General features: G+C 44.9%; 1 protein-coding gene across 2 annotated transcripts in view; it reads left to right on the top strand.

Annotated features, from left to right (window-relative positions):
* Positions 1 to 17722, top strand: part of HHIPL2 (HHIP like 2) — a 576366-nt gene that overhangs the window by 423688 nt on the left and 134956 nt on the right. For both annotated transcript variants that reach the window (XM_069608603.1, XM_069608602.1), the window contains one exon: positions 7730 to 7811. In XM_069608603.1, the coding sequence (XP_069464704.1) occupies positions 7730 to 7811 (82 nt within the window). The remainder of the gene's footprint in view (positions 1 to 7729; positions 7812 to 17722) is intronic.

The following is a 17722-nucleotide window of genomic DNA, read 5'->3' as shown; positions in this document are numbered from 1 at the left end:
GATACGGACGATTTTGTGAAGGTAGTTTTTCGGATTCGTAATTTAAAAGTTCAGAATGACAGATGACAGTTTTCAGGTTTAAAGATGACAGAATGACACGATTCTAGGAGGCAGTTCTAATAGGCTAAAATAGTTTGGATTAGATTATTTTAAACTAAGAAATTGGTTTTGCACATTGAGTACTCACACTATATTTTTGAAATAAGCCATCAAGGTCTGGTCAGGTTGGACGGGACTTCCGGCGGGTGGTTCTGAAGTCCCGGCTATCTGGGTCAGCTCTGCTCTCTGGGTCTGTCAAGCACCGGTTCTGCTCACAACGGTCTGGTTTGTGGTTCTCTCTGGTTCCGGATACAGCACTGCTTTCTGGATACTGGTACAGGTTCTTGCAAAAGTTCTTGGCAAAGAATTCAAACAGCTCGCCCGGCTGTTGAATAGTTTGGTTGGTTTGAGGCCTGCTGAAGAGGATTAAGCTTGTGGATTCAGGCCTCTCTGCTACAAATTCTGGAGTTAATTTCTGGTCTCTGGAGATTGATGGATTTGAAGTCTGGATCTCTGGATGTGACGTCTGAAGTCTCCCGGCAAAGCGTCCCGCAAGAAAGTGGAAAGTGAATGTCTCTACCTGGGTTTCAATGTTCCTTTTATGTGTTTTGAAAATGGGTGTGTGCGTGGCATAACTGAGCCTGCCCCTCTCTACTTGTCATTGGCCCAATTCTCCCCTCTCCCATGATTGGGGGAAGGAAATGAATTGTCATCATGATGAGGTCTGTTTATGGGTCAGAGGATCCTCCCCTGGTCAATTTGCCCACAAATCTATATTTGATTCAAATACATATTTCCCAGATACACAAGTGGTTGACATTTCATTTACATATTACAGATGAATTAAGACAGGTCTCTGTTCAAGCCCCATGTCCCTGCGAGCTGGGATTCAGAAATGACAACATTTAGCGCTTTTTGGTCGGTTTACCAATATCGGACATTTACCAAAAATTACACAAATGTGAGCAAGGAGTATGGACATTAATTGATGAAGTGTCAGATTTTTAACATGCAGACATTTGGAGTAAGACCCTATTTTCTGCTAGCAACCCCCCAGAATACACCACAGGGTCCTAACACCTCTTAAAACGTGCACAGAAAAATCACAAGAATAATGGTATTACTTATATAATTCTGACAAGTCTGTACTAGGAATTATCCATCTTTTTTCAAAATTATGCTCTGGCCCAAAGGGGTGTGGTTTCCCCCAAGCACATGGTGGAGTTTCTGGTTCGTCCACTTCCCCAAGCTCAGCTTGCTAGTAGAGGCACTGCACCTCCCATTTCCTTCCAAGAGGAAGCCATTTTACGACCCCCCTAATTTAACAATTGCCTGAGCAAAAGAAGGCCCATTGTTCAGTTCCTTGCAGTCCCCATGTGCCACTCCACTTTCAATCAACAGGGCCATGTGATCTCCTTTTGGCAGGGGCAGCAGGAGGCAGCCAGGCCTGGGAATGCAGTTCTGCAAGTCTTAACTCCTGTCGGGGGTAATTGGTGGTCAGAGTTTAATCTCTTTAAGCCAGGCTTCAGCTAAATGCCACTTCAGTTCCAGTTTTCTACATTCAAATCAAACTGACAATCTTTGCACATGAAGCTAGAATGCTGATTCTAAGTTCAAAACTATGACATTTAAACAATTGCAACCTATGTGACACTCAAAGTAGGTCACTCATTTATTTTAAACATTTCGATTTTAGTGGCTTTCTGTCCATTTAACTTAAGCTGCTGACATCCACAGCTCAGCCAGTTTTGTTATAAACATTGTTTTGGGCTCTTCATCTTTCCAGATTTAGTATGCATGCAAGAATTCATTCTGCCAGATGTCTGCTGGTGTTCAGTGAGATTTTTGGATATCTCGCAATGTTTGAAATGGGCATTTTGAGCTTGTATTCAGAGAAACAAAGGGTGATTTTTAAAGTGATTTTAGCTAACAGGCACTGCTGTTTTTCTCTTTGGCACCCCATTTCACCCATGGCTCTTCTGACCCAGCACGCTCGCACTGGTGGGTGGCAGGTCAGCCGATTATTTTGGTGTGCGCACAACTGCGCAGTTCTCCTGGACTCTGGGATGGAATGATGGGCGTCGACAGCTCATCCCCACATCTACCCAGTCTACTGGTTCAACATGTGTCAAAACCCTTGACAGGTAGGAGGGGTAGTTGTGACTACTGACAGCAGTCAGTCATGGCTGCTTGCTGCATTTAATGATCATTCGATTTCAGCCACAGGATAGTGTTGGTCCTGAAATTTTGGTAGGATGCCTGACATAGAGATCTGCTGTGAATGTTGCAGTAATCTGGGATGACATTGCACATCTCACATAGCCAGTCCACCATGAGTGACGTAGAGTTCCAATGGGGGACCATTGAGGTGGCATCTAGAGGCACACCTGAAGATGGTGCAGTGCATTTTTGGCATAGTAAGCCTGGCTGAAAACAGGGGTTGATTGTCATGTTCTCAGCAACTATTTCTTTCAAAGGCTTGAAATTGCTTATAAAGTGTCTGCTCATGAGGTGAAGGGCAACTGCAAAGCAGAGAACTCACATTCCAATTCATAAGGCAGCAAGGACATTTGAGCCATTGCCTGCTGCCACAAAGTCCAATTGACACCTGCCCTGAAATCCTGTCATTCACAGCATTGTCTGGTGCTGAACTGCATACATACTGATCAGCTTTTCCAATGAGGTACTGGCATCCAGGTTAGCATTGAACAGGTTCTGTCTGTTGTGAGACTTGCAATATTTTTGTCCACACTCAAACACTTCCACAATACTGCCCTGGGGCATTAAGGATCACATCCATGTGCTGTTAGGGCAGAGGGGAGGTAGAATGTTATGGCCAATTCCTGAGAACTGACATAGCGGCACTATTTTCAGGAGCAAGATTGCAGATTGGTGGAGTTAAGATGCTTCTCTGATGGTATGGGTTGGGATGCATCTCAGATCGTTTGACTTCTTTCCTTGTCTAGGCATGGTGCCACAGCATGTGGTACAGCAGAGATGAGGTACCCAATTTGGTCCCTGCCTTCTCTCAGCACACCATTTTCTGACAGTGTGTACAAGTGCCCATATTTGTTTAATGTTTATTCTCTGTGAAGTACTGCAACACTTTAGACTTGGGTAGCGGACTAGCTCACACAGGCTTGGCTCTTGTGGGTGTGATAGCCCCAATGGAGATGGTGTTGATGGTGTTCTGAATGCCACATGTGGTGTGCTTTCCGATATGCGACATGAAGGCTGATTCTCGAACAGAGTGTACACAGGGGGTTGAGCCTCTACTGATGCACTGTCTGCATCTGTGCTGTCATTCTGCCCTTCCTCCTCAGTATTGCCGCTTTCCACCGGCAATCTCTGTTATTGCTTTGTCTTGATCAACACCCATTCATCATAATTGTTACTATCTGATTTGTCAATAGATGGTGTAGCAGAAATAGGGATCTATGATTTTTAATCTCCTCCCACTCAAGTACTCTGTGTGTGCTTTACTTCCCAAAGACAAGTTCTGCCTATCTACCACTTCCGCCACTGAGTTGATATTGAATGGAAACACACCTGCAAACTACTCTTTCAGTCTCAGTGAATTAATATCATTGTGGTGCAGTGCCCATGCATTTTCTTGGACTAGTGCATGTACCCTGTAGTGACTTGAGGCGGGATGTGGAACGTGAGTTTGCTAATACCTTCAATGATTATGTGCAATTATAGCATCCCCAATGCACAAAGCAAGTGGTGCCGCCGAATTGAAAAGACCAGGAGCATCAGGTCGAGCCCTGTCTTTGGCTAATTTTGATGTTGATATGTTGTTCTAAATCTGTCCAGCTGTGTGCTACCCACCTCCCCAAATTTCTGCTGCTCCCTTTTCAGCAAAATTAAGTGAAAGTGACTCTACCATAAGCTCCCCTCAGGGATTCCCAGCATCTCCCACTCCTCCTTCCAGGTGGTACCTGATAGCATGTCTCCTTCATTTACTTTAAGAGGTCAGACACTCACCGGTATGTCACCTATCTCCCAAAATCTCTGCTTCTCCCACCCAGCAAAAACAGGCAAGTGTAACTCTCCCACAAACTACCTTTGCAGATTCTCGGTCCCCCCCGCTCCACCTCCCTGGTGCCTCCTGACAGCACATGTCCCATCCACTCACTTCAATAAATAGACACTGGACTTCATTACAAGTGTACCGGTTCAGTAGAAATGCTGGTAATTCTGGCTCCAGCATTTTTACTGGACTGGCACACTTCAGGTTTGCCAGTGGCGGCCACAGAGTACTCGGCAGGCCTGACCTGCTGGGAGTTCAAACCCCTATCAACATACTGTTACTAACGGTGCCAGTGATTCAGTAAATCCCATCCCATGGAGTCCCATAGAACTCCATGGAAATGGGGACTTACCAGCACTACGCCACACGTAATATCCCGCTAACACCAGGATATCGGGCGGCTGAGAGGGTAAGTGTAGTTTGCGGGTATCCCGGCCCAACTCATAATCAGGGTCACTGACTGCTGAGTCACCTGCCTCCCAGTATTGCTGCTGCTCCCTCTGAGTGAAATCAGGAGGGTGTGACTTTCCCACAAGCTGACCTCAGGGATTCCTGGCTCCTCCCACTCTTCCTCCTAGGTGCCTCCCGATGGCAAGAGTCCCATGCACTCACTTCAGGAGACAGAAATTGACTGGTCTGTCACCCACATCCCATAATCTCTGCTGCTCCCTCCCACCAAAATTAGGTAAGCGTGGCTCTTCTCCAAGCTGCCCTCAGGTATTCCCAGCCCTTGCAGAGCGGCACAGGTTAGACTCCCTGTCCTGTGCTTAGAGACTGGTCTCCGGTAATAGAGCGTGTTATAAAACATTAATTAATTAATGAATCTGCCCTCTGGGATTCCAGGCTCCTCACCTCCTCCTCCCAGGTGCCTCCCAATGGCACATGTCTTGTCTGGTCACTTCAAGAGATGAACACTGACTGGTGTGCCACCTGCCTCCCAAAATCTCAGCTGATGGCACCTACTTCAAATCACTGAATGTATTATAGAGCACTGCTTAGCCAAACCAACCCTAAATCTCACTCCCTGAATTGGTCACTGCATCCCCATTCACTTCCTCTTCCTTTAATACTCCAATCCAGTTAATTAACATTTCCTTATATTACTTAGGCTTGTCTGCAGCAACAACTTCTTGTCTCACTGAAAGCTGCTTGAGACTAAAAAGTAGCTCCATTCACGTCCCCTTTTAAGCCATGTGGACAAACTTTAGACAGACATTTTAAAAGTTTGTATAAAGTTTGCTCTTGACCAATCAGCTAAAACTCACTGGCTTTAAGTTCATGTGGGAAATTTCATCCAGTCCTCCTCCCCTTCTGGGTAGTGTGCCATGTTTTTACAACCAACTCTTGGTTATTTGCTTACTACCTGTGCTGTGTGTGTATGACAACTGATTCAGAACTACCCTGTAAACTGTTGTATTACTTGTGTATATGTTTCTGGGTGAAACGCCTTGTTCCCTAAATAAAGAAATATAAACACACATTTCAATGCTCTCTTTAGGTTAAATGTCTTATGGACTGGCTGGGGTCTCCTCTTTAAACAGTGGTTTCAGAGAATTAGAACAACAATCTAATTAACATACCCACTGTGTTAAAGTTTAAAGAAGATGGTCATTGACAATAAGGGATGACAATGTTAAAGCACACAGATGGCCACCCATCAATCCAAGTCCAATGCCAGATAGTAATGCCCTTTCAAAGGCAGTGAAATGGCCCTCATTACAACACCGGCGCTAAACCATGGCGCTATTAGCACCATGGTTGGTGCCGGTGTTGTAACGGGCCCGCCATGGTTCAATGGGGAATTACCACCGCCTTCCAAGGTTGGCGGGGCGGTAATTCCCCATTGAACCATGGCCCTTCCCCATTCCCATTTTCGCCCCATAGGGCTCTATGGGAATGGGGAAGGCGCTAAGTACGGTACCGCAAATTGCGGTACCGTACTTAGCACCAAGGTCCCTTTGCGGGTCCCTACTTTAACGGCTGGTGTAGACCAGCTGTTAAGGTCGGGTCTCGCAAAGGGATCTCGTAGTAAGGTGCTAAGTGGTGAACGGCGCCGCAGGGTCGTAATGACTGCTTGGCCCTAGGAGTTAGAATATTACCTTACTAGGGGCGCCAGAATCAATTTAGAAAACAGGGCTGCCTTTCAAAAATCATTCTTTCAATAGTCCTCGTATCTATTAATATCAATCTAGCTGTTACTGTATAAAATATCCAAAATGTGCTATAAATGTAATGACAATGTAATGTAGCTGGTCTTCTACACTGAATCCTCTGCCATTTTGTCAGTCTCTTGGCCCTATCCCGGGGTCAGCAACTGTCCTTGGCATTCTTTCAGCCAAATAATGCTAGTTAAGAGTCATAACAAATACTGCACATCTATTGAGTCATCACACCAGATCGAAATAATCTTACTAAGTCCTGGGCCGTTTATCGAAATAATCTTACTAAGTCCTGGGCTGTTTAAGTGTATTTTGTTCTTGGAAGTTAGAAATGCTAAATTCAGATGGCGTCATGATTTCCTTTAAAAGAAGGGTCCTGATTGTCAGATTGGGGTTCGCAGACATGACAAGAGGCCAGAAAATGAAAATATGGGGCAGTCAGACCAGATGGCCACAGGACAGATGGCTTGGGACGGCCCACTACGCCATGTAAACAATACTTCACAACACTAACTTTAAATATTAGGTAGTGCACATCAGTTCTTTGTTAAAGTTTGTTTTCTGAGGCACCATGAGTTAAGGTTTATTTGTTGGCATATCTAATGTTTGTAAACTTACATTTTTAAAGGTGCTAATCTTAACTCCTTATTTAAAAATGTGTTGTTTTTCAACTAAGTAATATATAACACAAATTAAAACCCGGCGGGGCGTGGCTTTAACCTCCCCAATGAGTCAACGATGAGGCTCAGAACGGGGGCTTTATTTGGTAAAGGTAAGTACCTACTCCCCTGTGTCCCCTTGCCCCATCCCCCCTTTTCCATATCTCCTTTCCCCTCTCACTCCCACCTCACTTACCTGGCCCTGGTACGTCCCTCAACGGCGCCTGGGACACTAGTGTCCCCAGCACGTCACTGACCCGGCAATGATCACCATGGAAAGGGAGAAGTGACTATCATGTCGTTTTTTAAAGTTGAGAAACGGCGAACACGTTATTTCTCGTCTTTAAAAAACCCTATTAGGACCCCATTTACAATGTGCCGGGGTACTAATAGCAATATTACCCTTGTAGGGGGGCATTACCAGAGCAGGTAATGTCCTGGGCTAACATTAAAGCCCCCTCTTCGCCCGGGCTTCTAACTGGCCGGGTCATTAGCTGTCCTGGTAATTCCCCCACTGCTCGGGTAATATTGCTTAATTCATTCCTACTTTTAATATTCATTGTTTAATGATAATCAAGGGCATGCCCTTGACCCGTGAGATGTGCTTACTGCACTATAGTGCAGCACATGTTTAGAAATGCAAAACATTTCTTGACATGATTTTGCATTGTGCCATATTATTTGTATGTTGGGCAGCCAATATATATCATAATGGATTAACATTACATCAATTATAGTCCTAAACCCAATAATAAGCAAAGGGATGCCAATTATTGTTTTAATATGAATTTTGTCAATTTCGACACAACCTCTTAACAATCTTGCATTTTTCTTCACAGGAGAGCTTTATTTTATGTCCACATCCTATGCAAGTGCATATTCACGCAGTGGAGCCCTTTACAAGATTGTTGATCCAGCAAGGTCAGTATTCCTTGAAATCTTTTGCACTTTGGGCATCATAAGGTAGGTCTTTTCTCAAATATACCCTGTAAATCCTTATATAGGCACATTTGTTGGCTGTATGCCATAATAGTGAATCATCCTTTTTGTGACTCCTTGAAAATGAGCGAAAATTCTGCTTTTTTTGAGGTTTCTTTTTCCTGCCCATTACTCACCTTGTTCTGTACCACTCCCCCCTGTTTCCCCAAACTTTATTTGCCTTTCCCTACCATCTCCCTCCTCAGTGCCCAGTTCACCTCCAGGCCACCTGCAGGGCTGGCACTCTCATTGTTATATCTAGTTTTGAAAAAGTGTATGCATGCTGTAGCGTATGCAACAGTGTACAGGCTTGCCACCCAGTTGCTAAACAAAAGCAACCAGGTTGATCAGCGCTGCAGGCATGCGCCACATGTTCAAGTCGTTTGGGGGTGCACCAGGGCTACATGGATATGTTTGTGACCAGCGCATGCTGCCAGTGGAGTAACTTTGCTGAAAATGTTGGGAGGGACATGACATCTGAAGAAAAGGTGCCCCACCCAAACGAATGGGGACAAAATAGTGTGCCATGAAAGTTGGGGGGACTAACACCCCTGTACCCCCCTAAAATTACGCCCATGCATGCTGCCTCCCCTGCCCAAAGAGAAGATTCAAAGAAGGCTGAAAGGTAAGTGTTTTGTAATATGTGCATATCTGTGTGGATGTGTCTCTGCTTGTATTGAGTGAGTCTGAAGCTTTCTGTATATTTACGTCTATGTTAGTGTCTGAGTGTGTCTACGCATGAATGTGACTGAGTAGTGTGCAGGTTTTTGGGTATAAGTGTGAACATGAATGTAATACATCTACTTGAGTGTAGGGTGGGGGGCAGTAGCAATGCTGATTCAATTGTGGGTACAGGCTTGGCCGCATGAAAGTGATTTATAGTAATCATTGTGACTGGCTTCGACAGAATGTGGCCGCAGCCTCACGCATGTGTTTTACAGTGACCATTATTATTACCATAGACAGACTGTGGCCACAGCTTCATGCAAATAATTTACAGTGACCATTATTATTGGCATAGATGGATTTAAGCCACGGCCTCATTGAATAATTTTACAGTGACCATTATGGTTGGCATAGCCAGAATGTGGCCATAGCCTAAAGCAAGTGTTTTGTTTGTTTGTTTTATTCACTTATAATGCGCACCAGACCCGAGGGTAAGAGGGCGCAGCAGTACAGGATATGCGAAGCTTAGGTTACATAGTTGCATAATTACACATAATGATAGTCAGATATACATAGTTACATACTTACACATAATGCTAATCAAATGTACAGGTCATGTCAGTGGTACAGTAGGGTATATACAAGGTCTTGTACAGGTTTCAGGTAATGTATCATCAGGGTAGTGGGGATGGTAGGGAGGGGATGGTAGGGAGGGTACATAGTTATCTGATTACACATAATGGTAATAAAATATACATTGTGAAATATACAGTCATACAGTGATTTATATACAGGATATTATACAGGTTGCAGGTGAGATCAGTGATCATGGTGACCATTACTGGTACAAATAAATTATGGCCAAAGCGTCAATACAATGGCCCTCATTACGACCCTGGTGTTGGACCATGGTGCTAATAGCACCATGGTCCATGCCGGTAACTTACCGACTCTGCCATGGGGAATGGGGAATTATCGCCCCATTCCGAGGTTGGCGGGCAGTAATTCCCCATGCCGCCATGCCCCTTCCCCATTCCCATTTTTGCCCCATAGGGCTCAATGGGAATGGGGAAGGCGCTAAGTACAGTGCCGCAAATTGCGGCACCGTACTTAGCACCAAGGTCCCTTTGCGGGTTGGTTTTTAACGCCTGCAAAAAGCAGGCGTTAAAATCTCCAACCCGCAAAGTGACCTCGTAATCAGGCGGTAAGGGGTTAACGGCGCCGCCACCTTTTACGGCGCCGTTAACCCCTTAACGCCAGGGTTGTAATGAGGGCCAATGTTGTAAATTGCTACTGAGTAGTGTTGGTGACATACCATTTACTGGACTGTTTTCATGTTTTACCTTAGAGAAGAGATTCGATATATGGTTTTTACCACGTTTCTCAAAAATTGGGTTGTAAAATGCACAATTTCAACATACTATTTTACATTTTTCATGGTGGCGGTAATTTAGCTGACATTTATTGTCTAACAAAAGAAATTTGACCAATACATTTCAGCCAGTTAAGGTAATACCTGTCAACAAACTTCATCTCACCTACACCAATAACCTAAAGCATGATGCAAAGGAGTGAGAAAAGAACCAAAGAATAAGGGCATACTGCTCAGGTATCGGACATTGTTCCCAAGGCTTCAATTGATCTCCTATACCAGGCGGTAGTTGACAAGGCCAGGAAATTGGGGAGCTATTACTGCCCACATTATTAGGAAGTTCACAAATGTTATCAACCATTGCTGGTAACTAAAATGTGGATCACACTGTCAAGTGCTGATTGTTTAGCAGCAAGTAACACTAGCTGATGCTGCTTTGCCATATGTACTCTTCCTCATTCTTCCCCAAACACCATGCTTATGAATAATTCATTTTTCCACTACTGAGATGCTAATAGTGTGGTCCTGTTGGACGATTAATAACAAATGTTTTTACTTAAATGAGTTTTGTGATAATCTAACATGTGGTACAAAAACTAAAGAAGGGGGTCTCAAAAGTTGCACGAGCTACCCGAAGTCCATAGGAATGTTCTTCACCCCACTACATTAAACGATAGTTTGATGGAGGCACATCACGCTTGAAATCTATTATACAGAGTTGTTGCTGTGGTATCAATCTGTTCACGAGGAGAGGAATTCGCTGACGGGCCCATAGGCCAGCGCTCACCCTCAAGAACCTGTAAAACAAGATAGCTGCACCATGTGAGGACAGGGGTGCAGGTTTCACTTACTCCGACACCACTCAATAATGAGGACTCAGTAGTTTGTCAAAGGGAAGTCCGTTTAATGATACATACATCAAACAGGGAAACAAATGGGAATCAACTGTAGTGCGATCACCGGTCTCATTCCGACTTCCACGAACTTTGGTAGAACAGCAATTATTATAGGCTAACATCGTCATCTCTGACGTCTAATTTCTATAAAGAATCATCATGCAAAATAATTGGTTAGGAAAGGTAACTTAAGTATAGATGCCATATCTGTATAGAGAAATAAAGCATGTGGATTGGATAACTCTTATCGGGCGGCGTCTATGCCCATCCCTCTACAACACACATGATTGACGTCACTATGAGTACGACGTCTCATTGTTTACAGTGTCTATAGGACCCTAGATTACATGGTCCATTGTGATTGGGCAAGTTACACCCCCAAACATAAATCTCCACTTTAATTAGCAGCATGCAGAATAGACACCCAGGTGCCTAGTGTCCCAAGATTCACCCTTCCTCCTTTCCATCAATCAGTGTTTTAGGGCTATGTGTCAATTAGTTGGCTGGGTATGGCCTCGGAACTGTAGCCTCTTATCAGGAAAAGTTATGGCATCCTCGGGTTCTGGATGACATCAGGCGGTGGTACCTCTTCGCACCGGGCTGGTCACGTGTTGGTTCACCGTGAATCTGCTTCAGCTTCTAGCCTTTTGTGCATTTAATTCTGTTTCAGCCTAGCCACCTGCATGGGCCTCTCTTATCTTGACCTTCACGGACGGCCTGGTATGCTCTGTAGTTGGAGTCTCGTGAGCTCATGCTCTCCTCCCCTTCTCTGGTTGACCTCGATTTCCTAAGCATGAGCCACTCTTTGCTGAGTTTCGATTAATCTCCTTCTCCTGCCTTTGGCTGGGTTTCGATACTTAGTCTGTCAGGCCCCTGGCCACCTGGGTAACATTCTGCTTTTACAAAATGGAGTCGCACTTGTATAATGTGCCTTATTGAGGTAGTTATATGGTTGGCGCTCGCCACTCTATCTTCTACTAAGCATTGAAGGCAGTATCGATTTCTTAGCAACTTGCGTTTCAAGCCTATTTACACATGTTGAACAGGACGGTTGCTTCCATCTTGTCTCGTAGCACCTTTTCCTTATGTTTTAACATTGTCTCTTCTCTGCGTACATTCCATTCAATTTCGTAGTAACTCGCACTGGCGTGTTATCTTCGATAGCTGCTCTCGTTCATTCTCAGATCTGTTCAGGCCCTTGTTTCATTTCCACTGGCCTTCCATTAAGGCCTTTGGGGGTCTCTTTGTGGACCGTGTGTAGGTACACCTCATTTCGCATCAGAGGCTGGTATAGCTGTCTAATAGGGTACCGTGCTGCCCAGGGTTGTCTGATTATGGGTGCTTCAACCGATATGGATCTTCTGATGTATACTAGGTAGAGTCCTAGTGCAGCTCTTTGTAGATTCATTTGCTCTTCATACGTCACATACCTTGGCGAGCACGTTCCCGGTACCTCGTAATGAGGGGAAGGGGTGCAGGCCATGTCTGGGACTTCCTTTATACTCCCCCCTCTGGTCGGTTCATCGACCACTTCAGCAACCTCCTTTGCATTCATTTCTTTTGCTTCTTCAGTGTCCTGCTCATTGTCCTCTGCGTTGGTACATGATGGTGTGCACGTGTGTGCCTTTGGAGTCCATATTTTTATCACTCCCTTCAAACTCCCTGCTGTCTTCACATGTTCTTCTTTGTTCCACGTCATTAGCTGACATTGTCCATTTGGGCTGCAGTAGATCCATTTTCCTTCATACCTTCTTTGTTTTTTATGGTATGTGAACTTTGTTCCCTCGGGTGCAAATTTGCTGGCCTTCACAAAGTCCATGATTTCTTCATCTGTCAGGTCTCTTGGCTTCCAGCCTGGCTCGACATCGACTATAATTTTCATTCTTATGACTTTCTTTGCAGTTTTCTGGCATTGTGTGATGATTATCTTGATAATGCAGAATCCTAGCAGTACCATGGCTAGTAGGGCTCCCAGGAACTTAAATATATCAGCCATCCATTGCGGGACTCATGAGAATAGGTTCCCAAACCAGCTGTCATCGTCCACTTCATCGGTTTCATCGGTCATCTGTTTTTTTAGAGTTGTCAACATGCTTATGGCCTCTGTGAGGGTTCCATTTTCTTCATCGTGTCATGGTATAAATGTGCAACATGATTCTCCGATCTTTGCACAAACACCTCCATCCATCGCTGTGATCATGTCAAGCACATATCTGTTCTGGAGGGTCATCAGTCTGATTGCTCTTAGTTCTTCTTTGATCGCGTTAAATCCCTTTATAGTGGTATTGATGGTCTGCAATAACTCCCATCTGGTTATCTGCAACCTTTTAGCATTCACTCCAACTTGGACGTGTGGCAGGAGCATCGTGGCAAACACTGTTGAGGTGAGGCTGAACAGCCTGTGTTCATATGGGATTGCATGGAATGCCTCTTCTGATTTGGCAGAAAAGTAGTTTTCTCTCTTCATCCTGGATACCAGTTCTACAGATCTCCTTCTTCTCAGATGAGCATCTGCTTTCGGAAAACTGTCCAGATTCAAGTCATTTTTAAGGATCACTAGTGCGGGATCGTAGACGTTCACTAGTGTGCATATACCTCCCCAGTTTTTCGGCAGTCTTATGTATGCCTTGGATCCACAAGCCCAGTAGTGATCCATAATTACTGTGGGTCCATGTATCATTCCTGGGGCGTCGAAGACTCATCCACAGTTCTGATTTTCTCCCATCTCCTTTGTACCATTGTTTCTGAAGCATAATTTTGGGTTCTCCAGTGGTACTATCTGCAGGGGTCCCCCTCTCTCTTCGACCCATGTGAGTAGTCTTGCAAGTTTTGGCCACAGTGGCTTGCATCCGTCCCGCACTATGTTGATGGTAGGTTCGTAATGTCCGGTGACCATCCAGGCTCTGCAGATCACCACTCCTTTTTCCCATCCGTGTGGTGACAGCACGGTTCCCCGATCTGCATCTGGCGTCTGTTCTTCCAACTTCGGGCCTCTTCTGGGGTTTTTCCTCGGACATTTAGCTTCTGATTCACTTCCCATCTAATTCCTGCCCCTTTCACATCAGGGTTCTCATACCTGATCACATGGTTCTTAGTATGAGCTCTGTGTCTTGTTTTTATGTCTTGAACATAATCGTCCTCATCTGGATCCGTTGCTTCCGTTGCCCATTTTAGGGAGGCATCACTGCCCTTGAACTGGCCTCTGGTCTTGCACATTGCAACGTGCGACATGCAGTGTGCTGTCTGGACATCGATTTCTACAGCCACAAAGATCTTGGATTTTCCCATACTGTATGGCAGGAGTGCACAGACAAAGCATTCACCTTCCGACTGCCTTTGTCCTACTTCCTTCATGTGCTGGTACCATATGTTGTTTCCAAGATGGGCTGTGCTGTCCAGGTAATCATTAAGTTCATTGTTATCTTCATGAGGGCTTCTCTTTAGTCTCAGCGTTTTCCTATCATTTTTTATATCTACATCTCTGAATGCGTCGGTGCTGCTTTTCCACTTCGGGTATCTTGGTGGATCACGCTGCCTTGACTGTATCGCTGTGGTAGGGAGAGGATTAGTGCTTCCTTTCCTTCCTTTTTGCAGTCTGCCATAAACTTCCCGTAACCACCACTGGTTCATCAATTTCCCAACTTGTGGCTGTGTTGTAGGCCTGCGGCTTGTTCCTTGCGATGGAGCAGGAGTGCCTGCAGTTATAGTTTCTATAGTTCTGTTTTTCAGCTCCTCGTGTAGTTTCTTTGCTTGGACTATGAATGGGAACAAATACTCTATTAGCATGTGTGTCTTCTCTGTGAGTTCTTTCGTGGCCACTTCTGTTCTTTCGAGGGATTTTGCTATTCCCTCCTTCTTTGGTAATTCACTTGGCTTTTCTTGGTCACTTCCACTACTCTCTGGAATTGAATGTTCGGTAGGCAGTTTCCCCTTCTCTGCTGCCTTCGTTGGCGGTCTTGTAGCCATTGACACTTGCCCTTGTTTGTGTGCATTCGGTGTGTGGGTGCGTGCCGTGGCCAGTGCTACATTATCATTCATTGCGTGCTGACCCTGTCTCCAGCTTTTTCTCTCATTCATCACTTCATGTGTATACGTATCGCTGCTAATTACATTCAAATTTAAGTCATTTACTTCATCATTAGCTTTTCTGGAACTGGAATCACTATATAGGGTCTGGGTGCTCTTGTAGGCCCCTGACGTTCAGCATCTGATGGATGCACTGCCATTGGGACACTTAGTGAGCCAATGAAAAATATGCAGTTCTTATTGTCAAGGATACAAACACAGCGATAATTACTATGCATACACACATTATAGTCTTATAAAATAATTGGCAGCATTTCCTTCCAGAGAAGCGGGGGCGTCCCTCTATTTGGGGTAAAACTAAGTTACTGTTCTGGGCCCCCATGTCGATCAAGTCCATAGTGAATAGTTTATTTCTTTCTTTATTCTGATCTCGTTGTTCCAAAGTTCAGTAACTACTAGAGTGATGAGTGCTATTCAAATGTCCTTTCTCACGGGTGAAGACAGTAGTCTCTGGATATGCATTACAGTACCGTTTGCTAAACTATGGAGAAAGGTTAGACTATCAGTTTTAGCACATCACATTCATTCTGCATTTCTATAATAAACACTGTCCGAGGGCCCTTCTCCAATTTGCCTCGGCCTTGAGGACATGCAGGACTCTGTGCACTGTGAAAGGCTGAAACGATGGAACTGCTAAAAATCACACAAAATAAAATGTAAAAATAAAAACAAAAATAAAAATAAAAGTGAACATATCAAAAAATAGGCAAAAATAAGAAAAATGAAGAAAAAGGAAAATAGGATGGTGAAGTTCTTGGGTCTGCTCCTTTCTCTCGGTCTCTCAGCGAAAAGTTGAAGAACAGTGTCTCTTTTCTCTATCTGCTCCACAGTGAAACAGTGAAGTTCTATTTTGGATTTTCTCCTTCTAAGGCTCTCCTCAGCAGTGGATGTCCATAAATGCTTTTTAGTTGCGCTGCAATAGCCCTCAGGAGCCTGTTTAGTTGCGCTTTTTTTGCTGGATCACTGAGGAAAGTGGGTACATCAATGTTGTTGGGTCTGCCCACTAGTTCTGGAAAGTTTTCAATGAGGTGGAAGAAAACACGGTATGCATATTGGCTGTCTTCTGGTGCTAACAACATTTGCTCTGATTTTCTAGCCTCTAGATCACAGGCCTTTCTTGCATCGTTAGCAGTCTTTGTCTCCTCGATCTGTCCCTCGGCTACAAATCTCACTGGAATCTCCTTAGGAATTCTCGCTGGAAGTTGGACAGCTCCACCTGGAGCATTATGCCTTAAAGGAGTGTGCCCATGTGTGGGGTGTTGGCCGGATCTCTAAGAAAGGTGATGACGTCAACATCTGCAGGCCTCCCCACCATTTCCTGATAGTCTGTGACTAATCTAAACATGACATTGTGCGCCAGCCGGGTGTCCTCGGGTGATAGGGACATTTGCCTTGTTTGCTGGGTCCTGATCACGATCCCTTCTTTCGACGTGAACAGTTTTTACACTTCGCTGCTGCTTGGATTGCAACCACGTGATTTAACTTGTACCAAACTTGGTTCAGGAACTTGTTGTTTCTTGGATCTCTGATGAAGGTTAGTGTATCTGTGGTTCTCCCAACAAGTCCTGGACACTCCTCTATGATGCGGAAAAATAGGTTATATGTAAGTTCATCAATGATCACTTGAGGTGGGAGCATTTGCGTCCTCTTCGCTATGCTCGGGCAGTTTGATGAAGGCTTCCGTTATGACAGTTAGCAGTTGCCGGATTACCTTCTGGTTTGCAGGATCTCGAATGAAGTCTGTGAAGCTGGCTTCTCTCTCTATGAGTGACGGGTATGATAACATCACGAGTTGAAAGTAGGTTAGCACATCGCACTAGAGATTTCTCATGGAATGTACCATGAATTCTGTGATCAAAGTCTTGATACTGGTTGCTTCAGGATACTGTGTTGCACTCTCAGGCAAGGTTTTGGTTACAGTCTATCAGGGTCTTGATTCTTGTATCACTTTGGGCATGTCGTGCTTTCAACAGTTAATTTTATCAATGTTGTTGTGGCTTTGGATGTGCTTCCCTTTACCCTGCAACTTTGGCTGCAAAGAGTGTTCGTCGAATGTCTTGTATCCCCTTTAGTGCTCAGAGGAAATGTTCAATGTAAAGCCATGCGTTTCACAACGAATACTTTAGTCTTGTCTTTTCTGCTCATGCGTCCTTCTTCCTCGCCATAGATCTTGTCTGCACGTGCTGAGGTCCTTTCTCGTTGTCTGTAGATTCTTCGGTGTTAGGTGCTGCAGGAGGGCTCTCTCCTATAAAAGGCTTAATGTCATTCATGAAGATCCAGGCTCTCCTGCCCTTGAGCTTGACACCGGACGGGGTGCAGTCGTCTACGATGAACAGGTCATTAAACCGTGGTTCGTTCCACCTTTTTCTGGTGAAATTTCTTACGAGGACGCTGTCACCAGGGAAGATGAGCGGCGCGCAAAGGCTGTGAGCTGCGCCTGAATCAGCACTATCTGTTGTGGCTTGTGCTGTGCTATCCCCTTTCCGCCGTCGCTGCAGCTGGCCTGAAATGACAAAGGTGCTGGATGTCAAACAGTCCAGATAGGCCTTCATCTCTTCTCCTAGTACCTCCCTAGTTGGCTGGGCATCACATCTAGCTCTGTATCGGTGGGTAAGAGGGGTCCTCATCCTTCTACCAGGAACTATTTCGTGTGGCGTGAGATGATGGTCGGAACCTGGCTGGTTCCGAAGAGCATACAATGCCAGTGGTAGACAGTGCAACCATCCCTTCTTTAATGTGAGCTTCAACTTGGCTATCCTTTCCTTAAGCAAGCCGTTGATTCGTTCACATATCCCATTCCCCTCAGGATGATACACTGACGGGAACATGTGCTT

This window comes from Ambystoma mexicanum, chromosome 4q (assembly GCF_040938575.1).
Source record: "Ambystoma mexicanum isolate Mex_15411 chromosome 4q, UKY_AmexF1_1, whole genome shotgun sequence".
In the NCBI taxonomy this organism is placed as follows: domain Eukaryota; kingdom Metazoa; phylum Chordata; class Amphibia; order Caudata; family Ambystomatidae; genus Ambystoma; species Ambystoma mexicanum.
This window is presented reverse-complemented; position numbering and strand designations above follow the sequence as displayed.